The 15,316-nt window shown below is 45.0% G+C and overlaps 3 protein-coding genes across 20 annotated transcripts in view; all 3 read right to left on the bottom strand.

The window, feature by feature from the left end:
- The window catches only part of LOC109477297 (E3 ubiquitin-protein ligase HUWE1-like), a 51,399-nt gene extending 44,915 nt beyond the window's left edge, over positions 1-6,484 (bottom strand). For 13 of the 14 annotated variants that reach the window (XM_019778398.1, XM_019778409.1, XM_019778406.1 and 10 more), the window contains exons 1-3: positions 6,412-6,484; positions 2,446-2,532; positions 2,150-2,248 (exon numbers count right to left, since the gene is read on the bottom strand). In XM_019778398.1, coding sequence (XP_019633957.1) covers positions 2,150-2,248; positions 2,446-2,490 — 144 coding nt within the window. In that variant the 5' untranslated portion in view covers positions 2,491-2,532; positions 6,412-6,484. Of the gene's footprint in view, positions 1-2,149; positions 2,249-2,445; positions 2,533-6,249; positions 6,358-6,411 lie in introns of those variants that run through there. The other variant, XM_019778399.1, reaches the window with a different exon arrangement.
- A 62-nt stretch (positions 6,485-6,546) lies between these two features.
- LOC109476952 (titin-like) lies at positions 6,547-10,495 on the bottom strand. The gene is made up of 2 exons (XM_019777971.1): positions 10,166-10,495; positions 6,547-10,052 (listed from the first exon to the last, which is right to left on the bottom strand). Exons 1-2 carry the CDS (start codon positions 10,493-10,495, stop codon positions 6,849-6,851), a joined length of 3,534 nt encoding a protein of 1,177 aa, XP_019633530.1. The 3' UTR covers positions 6,547-6,848.
- Positions 10,496-12,046: 1,551 nt separating this feature from the next.
- LOC109477299 (ataxin-7-like protein 1) overlaps positions 12,047-15,316 on the bottom strand; it is a 45,111-nt gene continuing 41,841 nt past the window's right edge. For all 5 annotated transcript variants that reach the window (XM_019778412.1, XM_019778414.1, XM_019778416.1 and 2 more), the window contains one exon: positions 12,047-15,135. In XM_019778412.1, coding sequence (XP_019633971.1) covers positions 14,977-15,135 — 159 coding nt within the window. In that variant the 3' untranslated portion in view covers positions 12,047-14,976. The remainder of the gene's footprint in view (positions 15,136-15,316) is intronic.

Here is a 15,316-nt window from a genome sequence, read left to right as displayed (position 1 = left end):
GCACGCTTGGGTGACGCTGAATTTTGTAACTCGTCTCATTGTTTTCGAAAAAGTCCCGTAGTAGCACAAAATGAACGCCTTATCGTTTCTGTAAAAACCTCTAAATCGTAATGTAGGCTAAATTTTATAAACACCCAAGTGTAGATACTAGTAAGCTGTGAAATTTCAAAGCTTTTTACTGTGGTACATCAGGGCTCGAACTTAACGATGTCCCGATGTCCCCTGGCCACTAAAATTTCGGCCGGGACAACTGAAAAATCACTTTGGGACATTTTTGGGACACTGGAAAAATAACGAACATTCACAATCAGAATGTCAGCCGTTCATACGTTTGTCAGGCGCGCAACCCATTTTTGGGCCTCACCAAAAGCCGCCGAATTCGATATACACTCAGCTGAGCAGCGCGTGTGGCATCCGTGTACGCATGTGGCCACTATTTTGTCGCCCCGCCCATCGCCTTTGATCTATTGCAGCCCGCCGCCTTGGCGCCACTTTCCCACGCCAGTTCCCAGACATTCTATCCATGTAAACAACATTCAACCAATCACAGCTTCCATCCAATCAAGGCATCTGCCATATATGGCGAACTGTAACTATTTAATGTTCGGATATTTCCGGAGATGCTCGGGAGATCAGCTGACAATGCCAAATATAGTGAACCGGCAAAGCTCGGGAATGTACGGTGTCTTTCGGTAAACTTCGCCTAGTTTCCCGCGAAATGACGAATGGAATGCCGAAAACAGCCGAAATCAGAAAATTTGAGAGTCATGGCCGGCATGGCACAGAGGAAAATTTCCTCTTTTTTCTCCTCGCCGCGAGCGGCCCCGGCGTCGAATGCAGTCAATGCTGTCGATCCTCAAAGACGTTCAGGATCATCTCAGTCTGACGGCGTGGTTTCAACAACTGAGTGTCAGCCTCCAGATCGTACGGCCGGTACGAAAGAGGGATGCGCCGACGGAAGGGGGAGGGGGCCTTGAAATGTAAAACATTTAAACATGTAAATATTTGTGAATTGTAATACATGCAGTATAATATAGTACTGCAGTGTGCAGCATGCAGTATGCACACTTTACAGGGGCCACTTGCTGTAGCCTGCACATAACAAGTGGAAGGAAAGAAAATGGAAAGAAAGTTTGAAAAGAACTTTGGCTTGTCTTTGTTACATTTGTCGGCACAATAAACCAGCCAAGACAAGTTTCAATTTGAGTTGATTTTGTGTTTATTTCAATTGACAATTAGCTTACACAGCAATACTGTTCTCTGACTCAGCTTTATTGTTGTTGTAATACATACTTCCTGAAAACCAGTTTGGGACAGTCAATCCTCACTTTGGGACAGTTGGAATTTATTTTTGGGACAGTTCTGGGACAGTAGGGAAAAAAGTTAAGTTCGAGCCCTGGTACATGATTGTATAAAAATCAAATAGATGTACTTTCTATGCAATAAATATTTTATTTCTGGAAGTACATCAGTGTTTTGCTTGTTCATGTGTCAACCACTAGTACTATACTTTTGTGTGCATGTTGTAGTCAAGAAAGGATGAGTAAAAATATACATGTACTAAAGTACTTTGATGAATCATTGATGATGCAATAATGGTTTATAATTAATAATACTAGTAATATGATAATACTTGTAAACTGCCATATCTTTGTGATGTCTTGGTCGTTGGTCTGATTTTCTTCAAATAGACCACCTGCTCAAGTAGGCCAAATTTGAGTGGTCCCCTGGGTGGTCTACTTGGCCAGGTTTGACTGTATATCATTTCAAGGACTATCTAAAAGTAGACATGACACACTGTATATCTTGACTTGACTTTATTGGGATCCACATTTAGCTTACAACAAATGTAGCTATTCTTCCTGTCTTTCCCGGGGGATTTGTGGGAAAGGACTTCCAACTTTGGTAACAACAACCTAAGAATCCCACTGCAGGAATCATCATAGAATTCATCAGAAAGAGAGAACAAGGCAACTGTGTCAAAACCTGACCTATTCAAATGGCAGAAGGATCCGCTTCCAATGTTTACAGTTACAGCTGAATTGTATTTCAACTATTTGTCTCAAGGATCGTTCAGTCATTGGGTAGCTAGGAGAATGAGTTAATCAGCCTATCCACAAACCAGCTTGTTACGTTTCCTTGTACTCACCTTCCCATAGTTCCATGTCTTGATGCTGTCCAGCACCCCCGGCAGCTCCTCTAATGGTACAGTCTTCAGGTGTTCGATCAGTGCCTTACAGTCAGCAGGCTGGGGAGAAACAGAAACATCCAGGTCATCTTAGGAATAACATTAACCTGACTTTATCTGATAAATCATTACTGAAAAATATCTCATAATAAAACCGATCTGCAGTCAGTCATGCCATGGATGATTGATTATGTTACTCTTTTGGCCTCCCTCTGGACCAATGATTGATTGATTCATTGATTGAAGAATGCACTTACCACTTCTGAGACTGTTTTCTTCAGCTTTGTTCTGTCAATTTTCATGGCTGCCTTAGGTCAGGTTTCAGGTAAACATCATACTGGAAACTGGACAACAACAACATGGTGTCAACAAGTTTGTTTACATCAAGATCAAGGTCAGCTTATCCATGATCCTAGTAGCAATGGAAAACTGGCTTAGTCCAACTGCAACCATGTGCTTTCTTCAGAAATATCACCAACATCACCTGTTGAGTTCTTGTCAAACCAGGGAGGTTTTGACCCTTACACAGATCCAAAAACCTGAGGGACCAACTGATGCCAATCTGCATGTAAACATAGCCCTCCTTACAGCAGTAATGACAACCCCAGTGAGAGAGTGTTGAGAACATTGGCAGAGCCTGGGTAATTAGCAGGACCTAAAACCTGTGATTTCACCTCTTCAACTACTGTCAGTCATTTCTTTTACTTCTCACCTTATGACACATCAAGACGGACACAGCAAGTAATTAAACTGCTATACCTACTGGCAGCAGAGAATGGAGGCTGACAATTCTCCAACATCAACCTGCATGAAGTCTTACTTGCTAAATCTGACACTAGATATTCAGACCCTGTGCACGTCTAGTGGCTTTCTAGTGATAGAAGTTTAATTACTCTTACAGACTCGGACACAAAAGTCTGTTCTGTACTACTGGATCTGACAGCAAGACAATCAGTAAAATCAACTTCAGGTTGTATATTATGCTCACACTGCAACACCTGCAAGATCACAACATGAACAAAACTCTCCAAGAACAATAAAGTGGGAGGGGCAACGAGTAAAATTTCAGGATTCACCAAACTGGATTTCTTGAAACAGCTTCTATTGTTGCATTTTTGAAGTTCCCAATCATATTACCAGCATGTGATGACACATAACACACTGAAGACATAAATTTTACCTGTACAGAATACTTGCTTAGAAAATACCATAACATGAGAAAACAATTTTTGGATGATCCAGGACTTGCAATGCCTTGTATTTCATACAGACTGGCTTACAGGGGAGTGTGACCACATAAATCATCATTGGCTAATAAAAAGATTTTCCCTCAGAACAACCCGTAGGCTCAAAGTAGAAATGTAAGGTAACTCTGACAACCTGATTAAACAACGGACTGAACTGTATCAACAACTGACTAAGGAAAATCCAGCAGATGTGCACAACATCCATTGATCAAAACTTCAAGAGTTTTTTTAGACACTTTGCATCTAAAAAAATTATTAAAAGAAAAGGACAGAATATAGCCATCTTCCATTCTATGACCCATTCTCTGAACATGATGAACATGTATGTCTGCTATCTGCCAATCTCTGAGTCTCACATACAAGTTTTATAACTGGGTTCAGTTGGCTGAGCTACAGTCATTAGGACTGGAAATCAATAGGAGAAATCCTGGGGCAGAATAGGAGCATACCGCATATCACATCAATCTGGCTGCAAACTTATCATCAATCCGACAAGTGCAAAACATCAGCAGACAGGAAAACACTTAAGTTAGAAAGAAAGAAAAAAGGGACACAACTTTTTTATATATTGCTGCAGTTTCAATTTTGTGGATGGATATTTTGAGCCCTGTACACTCATCTTAGCCCACAGGCTACCAACAGACATCCTGATCTTAGGATATTTTCTAGTCCAAGAAACAAGTATTTGTGTAACTGGCTGTGCCTTTTCCTGTCATCCCTATTTATTAATGACAGACTCTGAATCATGATGTCACACTGCTTTTGTACAAGCTTTTCAACAGACCCCCCCAAAAAACTTTGAAGGCCAAAGGTTACTACTTAATATGGTCTGCCCACAAAAAAATGACTGGATGTAGCTCAGCCAACTGAAGCCACTGGTGAAGGTACTATTTACAAAGTCACATCTATGCCTTTCAACAACCTGTAAATCTGAATAAAACACTGCTGAAACCCCAGAATATGTCCTTAATGAATACAGAAGACTACAAAATAGTAAATGCAAATCTTAAATGGAAGCCACAGAGAAAAGGAGAATGCCAACTGTACAGAAAGATAAATTAACTTACCAATGTACCACCCGGTGAGTACCGTATGCCAGCTCAGAAAAGAACAACTAACAGCCACGACGACAAGTTTCAGTGTTTCTTACCTGTAATTAAGCCAATTAAGGCGTTATGCAAATTTGTTCTCCCAAGAACTACACAGTAGGGACCCTTTCACTGGATAGGTTAAACGTTGAAGTAGCTGTTTCAATACCAATTCTCTATTTGGTTATGGGGTTAGGCTGCAGGATGTTACAGTAACAAGGTGTTTGATGTACAATACATCACTACAAACTTGGAACCTACAAGTAAGTTGGTTCATGCTTTAAACTGTGAACTGTGATGCATTGCTAACAGGCAACAGGCAAAATGTATTTCTAGTCCTGGATAAACCAGCCACTACAGAATGATTACTACTACTATTTACTAGTATATTAGCTGTACAGCTGTTACACACAGAAGGGTGGTAAGCCCTATTGACTCATGACAAAGATCAAGAATTAAGATACAAGTTTATGACTGAACAATATGCAAAGGGAACAGTGATGACTAGGTAGGGAGAGCTTTTGCCAAAAAGCCAAATAACAGCATAAGAACTGCAGACACATCTGCGTAGGTTTAACTAGTAATACATGTAGAAGGGAAGTAGGTAGAGTGATTTACTGAGGCTCAGATAGAGAAGATTTTGCCAAAAACCAAGGAAAAGCAGAAAGCCTTATTCTGTCAAGTCAGTCTGGTCTGAAAAAAGTCCTTACCTACATGAACTGCTCCATATAATGAGGTATCAAATTACCAAACATATCAGAAAAGTCAGCTATTACAAGACCGAAATACCCTGATCAACCATGCAGGACCCTCTGAGGCTGATGTTCATACAGACAGTCGAGACTATTCTCCTTTCAGTGCCCCCCTCCCCACAGTCACCCAGGATTGTTCTAGAAAGTTCCACCAGGTAGAATACAGTCATCACTCCTGTTCATCAGTGATCATCACTGCATCTTCAGACGTCTCACTACGATGAAGACAGGACCAACTCCTACACCCTTTTTACCTGGCAGGTGACAGACACAATCACAGAACCAGGTGGGCAGCCATGTCTGAACAACACTGATGATTGTGAGGTCATAGTCTCATACTAAAGGATTAGGTAATGCCAGAAGCAGACTTGGTACAAGGACAATGCAAATAAAACGGAAGCACACTGATCCAATCTTCTTATCAAATTCTTAATTACCTGGGAAACACATCTATTACCTCATAAGGATGAGGAGAAAGTGTGATGAGCTCTTATTGTTCCTTTGTTGAAGCCCTTTGTGTTTCAAATCAACATGTGCCAACTGATAACTGGATCATCCAAATTAAGCGTTTCACACTGTTCAAAGAACCGATATACACCATAAGTACTTGTAAATAATTTACCGTAGAATTTCCTACTTATATCTACTGCAGCAAGGTAAGTTTTATAGATGTTTTGTATTCAACACGTAAACGCTCATACTGGCCACCAAAATTAACGTGATGTTATGACATGTTTTTATTCAAGAACGGGGGATGATACTGCACAATTGACAACTGGTAACGTCGAACAACCCCCTAATTTTTACCCAACACTTAACAGCAACAGCAGGAAATGTGATAAGGTGGGTTAGAAGTACGAAAGGAGCCCCAATGACATAGAATTTGGCCAGGTTAATATGAATAGCCAGGAAAAGACGTGCGTTTTCATTGGCACACGCACACGACTGGCTCAGCGAAAATAAGCGCCACGCACCAGGAAATTTGGCCGTTTCTACCCATCATTTCACACTGAAGTCCATCAGATACACTCCCGGAGAACCGAGTCTCCCCACAAATGTATTTGTCAGGAATAGACTGACCAAATAACCTGTTATTTCGACACCAAGTCGTGCCAAACGACCGCGTAAAAACTCACCTGAAATGGTCGCCATTTTCTTCAGACCCCGGATTTTTGCCTCGTTCTGGGCAAAACACGGCATGATGGGAGCTCCAACTTTGACCTTACAACGCGGGAAATTCAAATTTCCTTATGACGTGTTTTCTGATTTTCAACCTAAAATGCATTATTAAGCCACACAACCAACGGAGGCTTCAAATATACATAGCATCTGTATTCTCTGCCACAAACTCGAAAGACGTACAAAAACAAGACGAGTACATATGAAACTTGAAGCTACATGTAATTGTGAAACAGTATAGTGTAAAGTATATGTAAAGTATAAAATGGAAAACTAAGTAAGTGTCGTTTGAACATATTTGTAACAAACTTTATTCCAGCACTTGCTTCGTGTCTATCTTTTATTTAGCATATGTGAGATGCCCCGGTCTGTGACCCAAGTGTCATGGCTCAAATCAAACGATGGTAACGTCTTCAGGGATGAGTTGTAGTGCAAACTGTGCGTCCGTATTTGAAGGTTGAGCGACATGACCTTCGCCTTGCTGTTGTTGGATCGTGCACGTGTTTTGCTGAACTTCACCGCCTGATGTTACACGTTGTCCGTCCCGGAGACACTGTTCTGTCGCTATCTCACAGTCTAGTTCAACTATTTCAACTACTTCAAAATCTTGGAAGTTTTCCTCTCCGCACTCAACCTCTGAGGCAATGGCCTTTAGGCCGCTCTTGTAGTTAATAGGGATATAAACCTGATCCTGAGACACAGATGTTGTGTCAACCTTCGGTGTTTTCTGTACGTTTTCCGTCCTTAAATCCTCTGTAACAACGTTGACACTGAAATCTGGTGGTGGTACCAGCGTTATACTTGTTCCGAGGACGATCAAGTCGTCAATACTTGAAGACAGCGCCCTCTGTTCCTCAGGTTCCAGTACTGCAGCACTCCTATTCTGCTCTGTCACTAAGCCAGAGTAAAATCGTTTCTTAAACGGAAGCTTCTTGGCGTCTTCAGGTGCCAGCCCAGCGTAAGAAACAATTGGGAGGTTAACGACAGACAATGACGCGTTGTTAAAACCTGCGCTCGGCTTTGTCGTCGGCGTTCGTGGCATGTCAAGTTGCCGTGGCATGTCGTGTTGTGGTCGCGGCTTGTCGTGAAATGTTCGTGGCATGTCGCGTTGAGGTTCAGACACGGCCGGGACTTCATCCAGATCTAGAGTGATCTCTTCCTTTCGCACTTCCTCCTGAATGGCTCGGACGGCCGCCAGGACCTCTTCTTCAGGCGTCATCTCCTGGACCTTCTTCCGCGGAGCCTTCATCGCACGTTCGCACCGTTTCTTACATCTTCTTCTATATTTCCGCTTCGGTGTCTCTGAAACGTCTTCCGGGGATGACATGCTGTCTTTTTCAAGACATAGGTGTGTTGATTCCTGCTCCGCAGGTGAGGCTGACTGTTTAGACTTCGCCTCTTCGCAAGGCGTCTTGTCCGCCTGGCTTTCTCTCTCGTCATACGCCTTCTGTCTTTTGCTTGGTGACGTCATAACCTCCTCAAAGTTGGCAACAGTCAGGAAGGAAACGTCATCAACGTCGTCAGGAGAATCGGGAGCCATGACGACGGGACCCACGGAACCTGTTGCCATGGAAACGGGACAAGAAGAGTCCGTGCGTTTTTTCGGACTCCCCAGGATGGGCACATGTAAAACACCTGTGAACGGACAGGTCTCTCCTGTAGATGGGGATGCTGGGTTCCGAGCTGGCGGGGGGACGAAGACCTCCGGTACTGGGGACAGTTCATTCGTAGCTGGTGATGGGATGGAAACCTCCGATACGGACGGCTTGTGGCAAGCAGGTTTCATCGTCTCCTTTGCAGTCGTGTTTGTTTCAAGTTCAACCGGCAATGTCGTTTCTCCGGCCGTGAGATCAATGTCGTCGGCATGCTCACCGGAGGGTCCAGATTTCCTCCTGCAGCGGGCACAGACCTCTACCTCCGCAGGGTTTTCCTCCCGGACAGTCGGACCGATCATTGGCTGTGGTGACTGGCTGGCGGCCGCAGGAGGGACGGTCGGCTGTGGTGCTGATGGGAATCTTTTCATCTCCGGCATTTCTATCTGGCGCATTTTCATGTCAGACACTTCTAGTCGTGGTACTTCCCTCTGATACTGTGACGTGTCTAAGGCAGGCCTTCTGGGTTGTGGTGTGGAGACTTCTACCGGCAATGCTCTCATCTGTGGAACTTTGTCAAGTGGCACTACCTTGTGTGTGACATCTATTCCAAATGGGGTGTCCACTTCTATCCGTGGCACCTCCATCCACGATGGCGCTACCCGCTGTAGCTGTACACCAGGTACTCTTGTGTTCGGTTCTCTCAAGGAAAGCGTTTTCACGTCTGGCGCTACTTTCGTCTGCGGCAGTCCAGCTTGTGGGGGCGGCATCCACACCACTTCTATCAGTGACAGCCCTGCTGGCAGTTCTTCTGGACAAGGAGGTTTAAAATTTGATTTTGAACCTCCTTGTCCTGGAGAAGCTTTGGATCGAAGCCTTTTCGTCTGTTGCTCTTCCAGTCGTCGTACGGTATGTTGAGGTTCTCTCTGTGCATGTGGTACCTCTGTTTGTTGCGTTGCCACTTTTGCTGCGTGGATTTGGCGTTCGTCTAGTCTGGGCTCTTCTGCTGGGGAAACATGTATTTGTGGTACTTCAGATAGCGGTACCTTTACCTGTGGTACCTTCACATGTGGTACCTTTACATGTGGTACCATTACCTGTGGTAAATCTTGCCATGGTACTCCCATTCCGGGCGCATCCAAACATGGCACTTTCGACGTCGACGGTGGCTGTTCCTCAAGATCTATCCGCGGTACTTCCAACCGGAGTTTCCCCTCGTGTGGCAGTTTTGACTGCATTTGTTCCACTCGCGCGTGTCTGCTTGTGTTCGGTTGGAAGCGCCCGGCACCGATTATTAAGGGAATCTGCTGGATAGCAGCGTCACAACTTTGTCCGGGAATCTGCTGGCTAGTAACATCGATAGCCTGCCCAACTGCTCCGGGAACCTGCTGGTTAGCAGCAGCACCAAATAGATTCCGTCTCGGCCCCGGTACCCTCGGCCGAAGTGAGAACTCCTGTGGTTGGATCATCGCAGAGCCCCGAGGACTGCAGAACAGCGGCCGCCCCTGGTCTAGAGCGGACGTTTTCCGGTCTCCAGCCAGAATGTTCGAGGTCCAGAGCGACTGGTAAATCACGTTGGTACCGGGTGACGTGCCTGTAGACACAAAGGTATCATATAGAGTTCCTTCTTGTATTGTTGAACCTGTGGACGTGGTGGTGACGGTTTCAGCCGGCGCTGGAGAGGCGGCGGCAGGAATAACTGGCATGGACTGGCGATTTACCTGTGGGAGAATATCTGCTGTACCGCCGTCAGGTGTTTGGTGCTTGCAGTTATGAAATAGATTGCTAGAGGTTACGGTCTCGTTGACAACGACGTTGTCTTGCGTCGACTCGCCCTGCAGCAGCCGGGTCCTCTCGGCCGGTCGCTCGGACAGCGCCGCGCGGTCTTGTGGTGACTCGCCTTGCAGCAGCCGGACCCTCTCGACCCGTCGCTCGGACAGCGCCGCCCGGGAACAGCTGGGCCGCCGCACGAGGGACAGCAGTTCCGGCTGGTCCCGCTGGAAGTACTGCAGGGAACAAGAGCGGACATATTTCATAAGGACATAGCCCTGGGATTCTCAAACCTGTTCAAGGAGATATGTATTATCAGGCTTTTACACTCAATTAAAAATCCACTCACCATGTGATAAAACTCTCTCAGCTCGGCGGCCTCTCTGCTGCCGTCGGAGTGCTCGGGCCGCCCCTCCTTGTTCCCGCGAGCCCGCCGGAAGCCGTACAGGTTCAGCTGCCGGTAGAAGGAGCTGAACGTCCTGGTCTTGAAGGCGCCGTTCTCCTGGTCCAGCAGCTCCTCCTCCAGCAGCTTCTGGTGGATGAGCAGCGTGGCGCCGGTGGGGGACCAGCGCACGGACCGGATGGTCGGGTCGTCCGCTAACTCCCGCAGTTTCACCGGGAACAGCGGACCCGAGCTCCGGAAAGGAGACGGTGGCAGCTTGTCCCCGCCGCCTTCCATGTCGTAGGGAAGTCTTAAAAGAAAATACAGAGAACTGTTGCCCCTCTCCTCCAGGCTTACTTGTTGTATGTACTTTGAAATTGTGTCAGACACAAGAAGCGCGTTTTCCAAAAGTTTTCCAGAACCGTTACATCACCGTGTGGTTGTTCCAAGTTAGGTAGGTTCGGTTCGGAAGGATGGAACGTGCCATTCCAAGCTTCGTCATATCTTCCTGATCTGTTTCTTCACACATCAGTCCACACAGATATAAGAGAAAGATGGAGATATATAGATACTCTACTACCAACAGGGTCGCTAACTACTAATCAACACACACGATCCTGACTACTATTGTACCTGTCCTTGGTGCTGAACGCCCAAGAAATCTTCCATGCTTTCTTGCTTGAAAAGTTCACCCAGTCTTTCTATTTACACGTTGACAAAAAACGTCGAGAAGACAAACACTTTCGCAACAAATCTTCTCTTCGCTCCGTGTTTTAATGGGTGCGTTTCTTTCTGCCTGATAGAATTGCCTTACTCATGTCTTCACTCTATCTGCGTGCCTTCAAGTCATTTCTAGCCACAAAATTAAACGGACTGCACCTGACCGTGACATGGTGCGCATGCCCATGAAACGCCGACTTGTGAAAGGAAAATGTACTTCAATCACTGAACTCCATTCGCCATTACAAACGAGCTGCACCTGACCGTGACACGGTGCTCCTAAAGCGCCGCCCAGTGAAGGGTGTGGGTAGTGCAACCACAGGCTTCTGTGAGATGGTTTAATACAAGGCTAAAACGAGGCCCCACAGAAACCTATAGATACCCAACTGTGTCAGACATGTCTGTGGTATACTCTTGCTCTGGTTCTTTTAGTCCAAAGTTTCCGGCATGTGTTATGTACATATAGAATACAACACGGGGTATTCCGTATCGCCCGAGGTATCGGCCCGACCGCGGGTCGGATCGCCCGACGGCCGCAGGCCGGAGGGCGATCCGACTCGCGGGAGGGCCGGGACCGAGGGCGGTGCGGAATACACCGTGTTGTATTTTATTTATATCATACCCACCCAAGAAAACGCGCATTTCAATGCAAGATGAGCCAAAAGTTGGTGCCACTAGACCCTCAAATGCAACAACATCAGTTCCAACGTCCGGATTCTGTATTCGAATTTTCGAAAGGGGCACAAGCGGTTAGGGCGCAACGCGTTCGAATCGTTTTATGGAAGCCATGGAAGCGTTCGATAACGGGTTCCGGACCGGGCCGTACCGTAAAGTACGGCCCGGTCTGGAACCCGTTATCGAACGTTATCGCGGCCCGGGTATGATATAACTTTGCATCTATACCTGCAAAGAATAGCAATTCTGTCTTATCTCGAAATACAAACATGTACTTGTCCCTGGTCTTGGCGACGTCACAGACGCTCGAAAGAGCCATATTCATTTTCACAGTAATTGTTTTTAGCATATGGCTGTCACGCATCAGCAAGCTAATAAAGCAGTTATCTATTCATTCATTCATCCATTCACTCTCTAACTCAAACGCACAAGAACCAAGCAGCAAGAGTTTCATAAACAGGTATAAATTAAATTTTATTTACAGGGAGTTACAAAAAGTCGGGTACTGGGGATTTTTTGCCACAGGAAAAGAGGAAAAGACATGACAGTAAATTGTCTAGATCTAACGTCACATGGACACGCGCGCGGCAGACGAGGAGGGCAAACTTTCGGTTTCTTCAAGACAGGACCCAGTTCACTGGCTGATACTGATATGTACAAAAGCAGCAACAATCATATCCGAACCTACGGAAGGACTTCTTTCAAAACTCTACCCAAAGGACTGAAATTCCACTAACAAAAATAAAATAAAACAAAGCGTCAAAAGGAAACATAATGTTGAACTCTAGAAGCAGCTTAAGGCAGGAGACACACTCCAGGGTGGAAGAAAGGTTTGCGTAGTCTTCAGTGAGTCATATGTCTGTGCGTCACATGTCCACACGTCTGTCCGTCGGTTTGTTACTTGTCTGTCTGTCCGTGCATTTCCTGTCTTTACGTTGTTTCTGTAAGTCATCTGTTATTTGCCCTCCCCGGCTGCCGACCGGCGCCTGTGTGGGTTCTCCGAACATGGCACACGAACCCACTGCGTTTGGTCTCTGCCTGGGGACGCCCGTCTACCTGATTATCACATAGAGCCGGCGTCTCACCAGAACCGATTGCTTGGAAAGGACGCTCCCCGCTGAACTTTCTCCTTCGCAATTCTGTTCTTCTTAAACAATAACAAAAAAAGTGGTACAAAACTGAGAAATGAGATAATCAGCTGAACATAAGTAGACAGTTCTGGGAGCGGTTCTGTACAACATGGGGAAATCGCACGTCTGTGACGCCATTGTCACCTGTGCCATTATACCTCTCAAGGCGCAATGAGATTTTTTTTCATGATAATATTTTTTTCTGTCAACATTGAAAGTATTGTTGCCTACAAATGAATATATACAAACAGGATACTGTATTCAGGACCTCCTATTCTTAACATTTTTTTCGGAAAAGTTCATACCATCGATATTTGTACAATATAGATGCTTGTTCAGTAACAACAATGTAATCCTCAAGACTGGGCATTGTTACAATACAAAAGGAAACTTTGGTGACAAAAACATTTTTCCTATCTGACGGCTTCCTATGGTAAATAAGTTCAGCATTAAATACTAGCTAGCCCTAGTGCAGTACAAGTCTAGCGATTTAAATAATTCAGAAGTCTCGATACAGTTATTTGGTATACAAATTTCTCAATCCAAGTGGAGGTCACTCGGACTTTCCACTATTTTCTTCATTTTTATAATAAATCCTGGCGTTATAACACGACAAAATTGAGATACATACGTCCTTGCCTGCAAAATCATTTCAAGTAACAAATACGTTGTCCTAAATAAATAAAATAAACTTAGATGCCAAATATTTACCCAAAGAAGTAACTGCGCATAAACTTTGTGCAAAAAATACATATTAAATATGTACAGAGTTACAACTTGGGAATTGACAAAATAGCTTTTTCAACATTGATTGTATTACACGAGTGGCAACTGGGTCTTAATTTATTGATAATTTTAAAAATATAGACATTTTACACTAAAGTTTGTTCTAGACTCCTCTGCTGTGCCACCTGGAGAGACCTGGGGATCTATATTTAATATACGTCTTTGCTTGTGATGGTTCCGGGCGGCCAACAAGCCGTCTTGTCATCCGGAAGCTGTAGAATAAGTTACGGTGTCCCCAGATGACCCTATTCAGGCAGCCGCCAGTATCTGTACAGAATTCCCAAGGGGCAAAAATCTCCCATTGGCCAAAGCACTTTGTAGGAGCAACAGGGAGGGACTAGAGCGGGTCTCACAGCCATGGATAGCTTCATCACACTGGTACCCCATTGGAAAGGAAAGGTCTTTCCACAAGTTTTTTTCTTCATCTGCCAAAGTTTCGTCAACAGAATTTGTTATGCCATACTGAAGGCAGCTGGCAAGTTGCGGAAACTTTGGTAGGTGAGACAAAGTATTTGGTTGTGGAGAGAGAACTTCACTTTCAAATGGGTTGTCAGATTCAAACGACTGGGGTTATCGTGTGTCCTATTGTGTTCCTGGGATGTGGAATGGTCCAACTGTACTGGGACAGTGTTGATATAAGGCAACTGTAGAAAGTGGACTCCCCCAACTTACCTAGTTTGCATACCTGCCAGAGCGAGCCCAATGATTAGGCCCGGGGTATGCTGACAGTGGTGGTTCGACCATGCCAGGGTGACTTGGATGCTGAATTCCAGCATGACTGAGGAAAGGATTTACACAGAGATTTTTCTACATTTCATGTTGGGAAGTCCTTTTTCAATTGCATGAAAATGCATGGTTTTCTCTTCATTATGTGCTGATCATCTGTTAGAATGTCAGCAGTTTTTGGAATATTTGACAAGAAAATGTACCGGTAATAAGAATTCCAAATTTTCCAAATGCAGCCAAACTAACATTTGTCGCAAACAGACCAAAGCAGCCTGTTGAGATTTTAGTAGAAGGTATGGGTTGTAATAAAAACAAAGATCGTTGAAAAATAGAAAAGTGGTCATTGTCTCTATTTGTTGGCCACACTCACTGGGTGTAAATCTTTCTGAGCTGTCTTATCCCCCCCCTCCAAACCTATAGAAAATAATGAAAACATTGCAAGAAGCGCTCAAGTCTACAGCAAGGTTATGTCATATCTGGAAGTCACATTCAACTCACCCTGTTACCATGACAACGACCTAACACTGGCTGATCAAGGAGAAGAAACAGACTGAGGGGGAGAGGTCAACTTTAAGGAGACACAATGCAGATTTCTTCAGGATTCTAAGACGCTCTTCAACTGGTTCGGTTTTGAACATCCCCTTTTCTTCATTACGTGTCTGTGTAATTCGTGGCAGTGGAAGACACTGGTAGGACACAAGTAGTACAGTGGGAGACTATGGGGCCTTGTGGGTGGGGGGATCACATGGCATTGGCTGGCTGCTGAGTCTGCTGGCCATCCTCCCCCTGGGAGAACAGCTTCTGTCTCTGCGGCTGCTGAAGGAACAGTCCCTGGGCCATTCCTGTCACTGCCATCCCTCCCTGCGTACTCTGCTGTGAGATTGGCACTCTCAGAAGTCCCTGCAGTCGACACACAGCAAAACATTTACTTCAGTTGATGCACTGTTATCTTGGGAGGATTAGACAAGAGCAAGAGCTGTTTACCAAGGGGTCTTTTTATATTCCAGATCACATCATTTTGGAAACCTCTCAATATACTAATACACGTACAGACTTGAAACAACACAAGAAACAAATGAAA

Source organism: Branchiostoma belcheri, unplaced genomic scaffold (assembly GCF_001625305.1).
Source record: "Branchiostoma belcheri isolate BF01 breed outbred unplaced genomic scaffold, Haploidv18h27 scaffold4, whole genome shotgun sequence".
In the NCBI taxonomy this organism is placed as follows: domain Eukaryota; kingdom Metazoa; phylum Chordata; class Leptocardii; order Amphioxiformes; family Branchiostomatidae; genus Branchiostoma; species Branchiostoma belcheri.
Note: the sequence above shows the minus strand (reverse complement) of the source record. Positions and strands in the feature narration are given on the sequence as shown.

What these genes read in the sequence shown, in the direction of transcription:
- LOC109476952 (XM_019777971.1), bottom strand. Translation starts at nt 10,495, where the DNA reads ATGGAAGGCGGCGGGGACAAGCTGCCACCGTCTCCTTTCCGGAGCTCG. An exon ending in TGAGAGAGTTTTATCACATG is followed by an intron (nt 10,053 to 10,165) that starts GTGAGTGGATTT and finishes TGTTCCCTGCAG; the next exon opens with TACTTCCAGCGGGACCAGCC.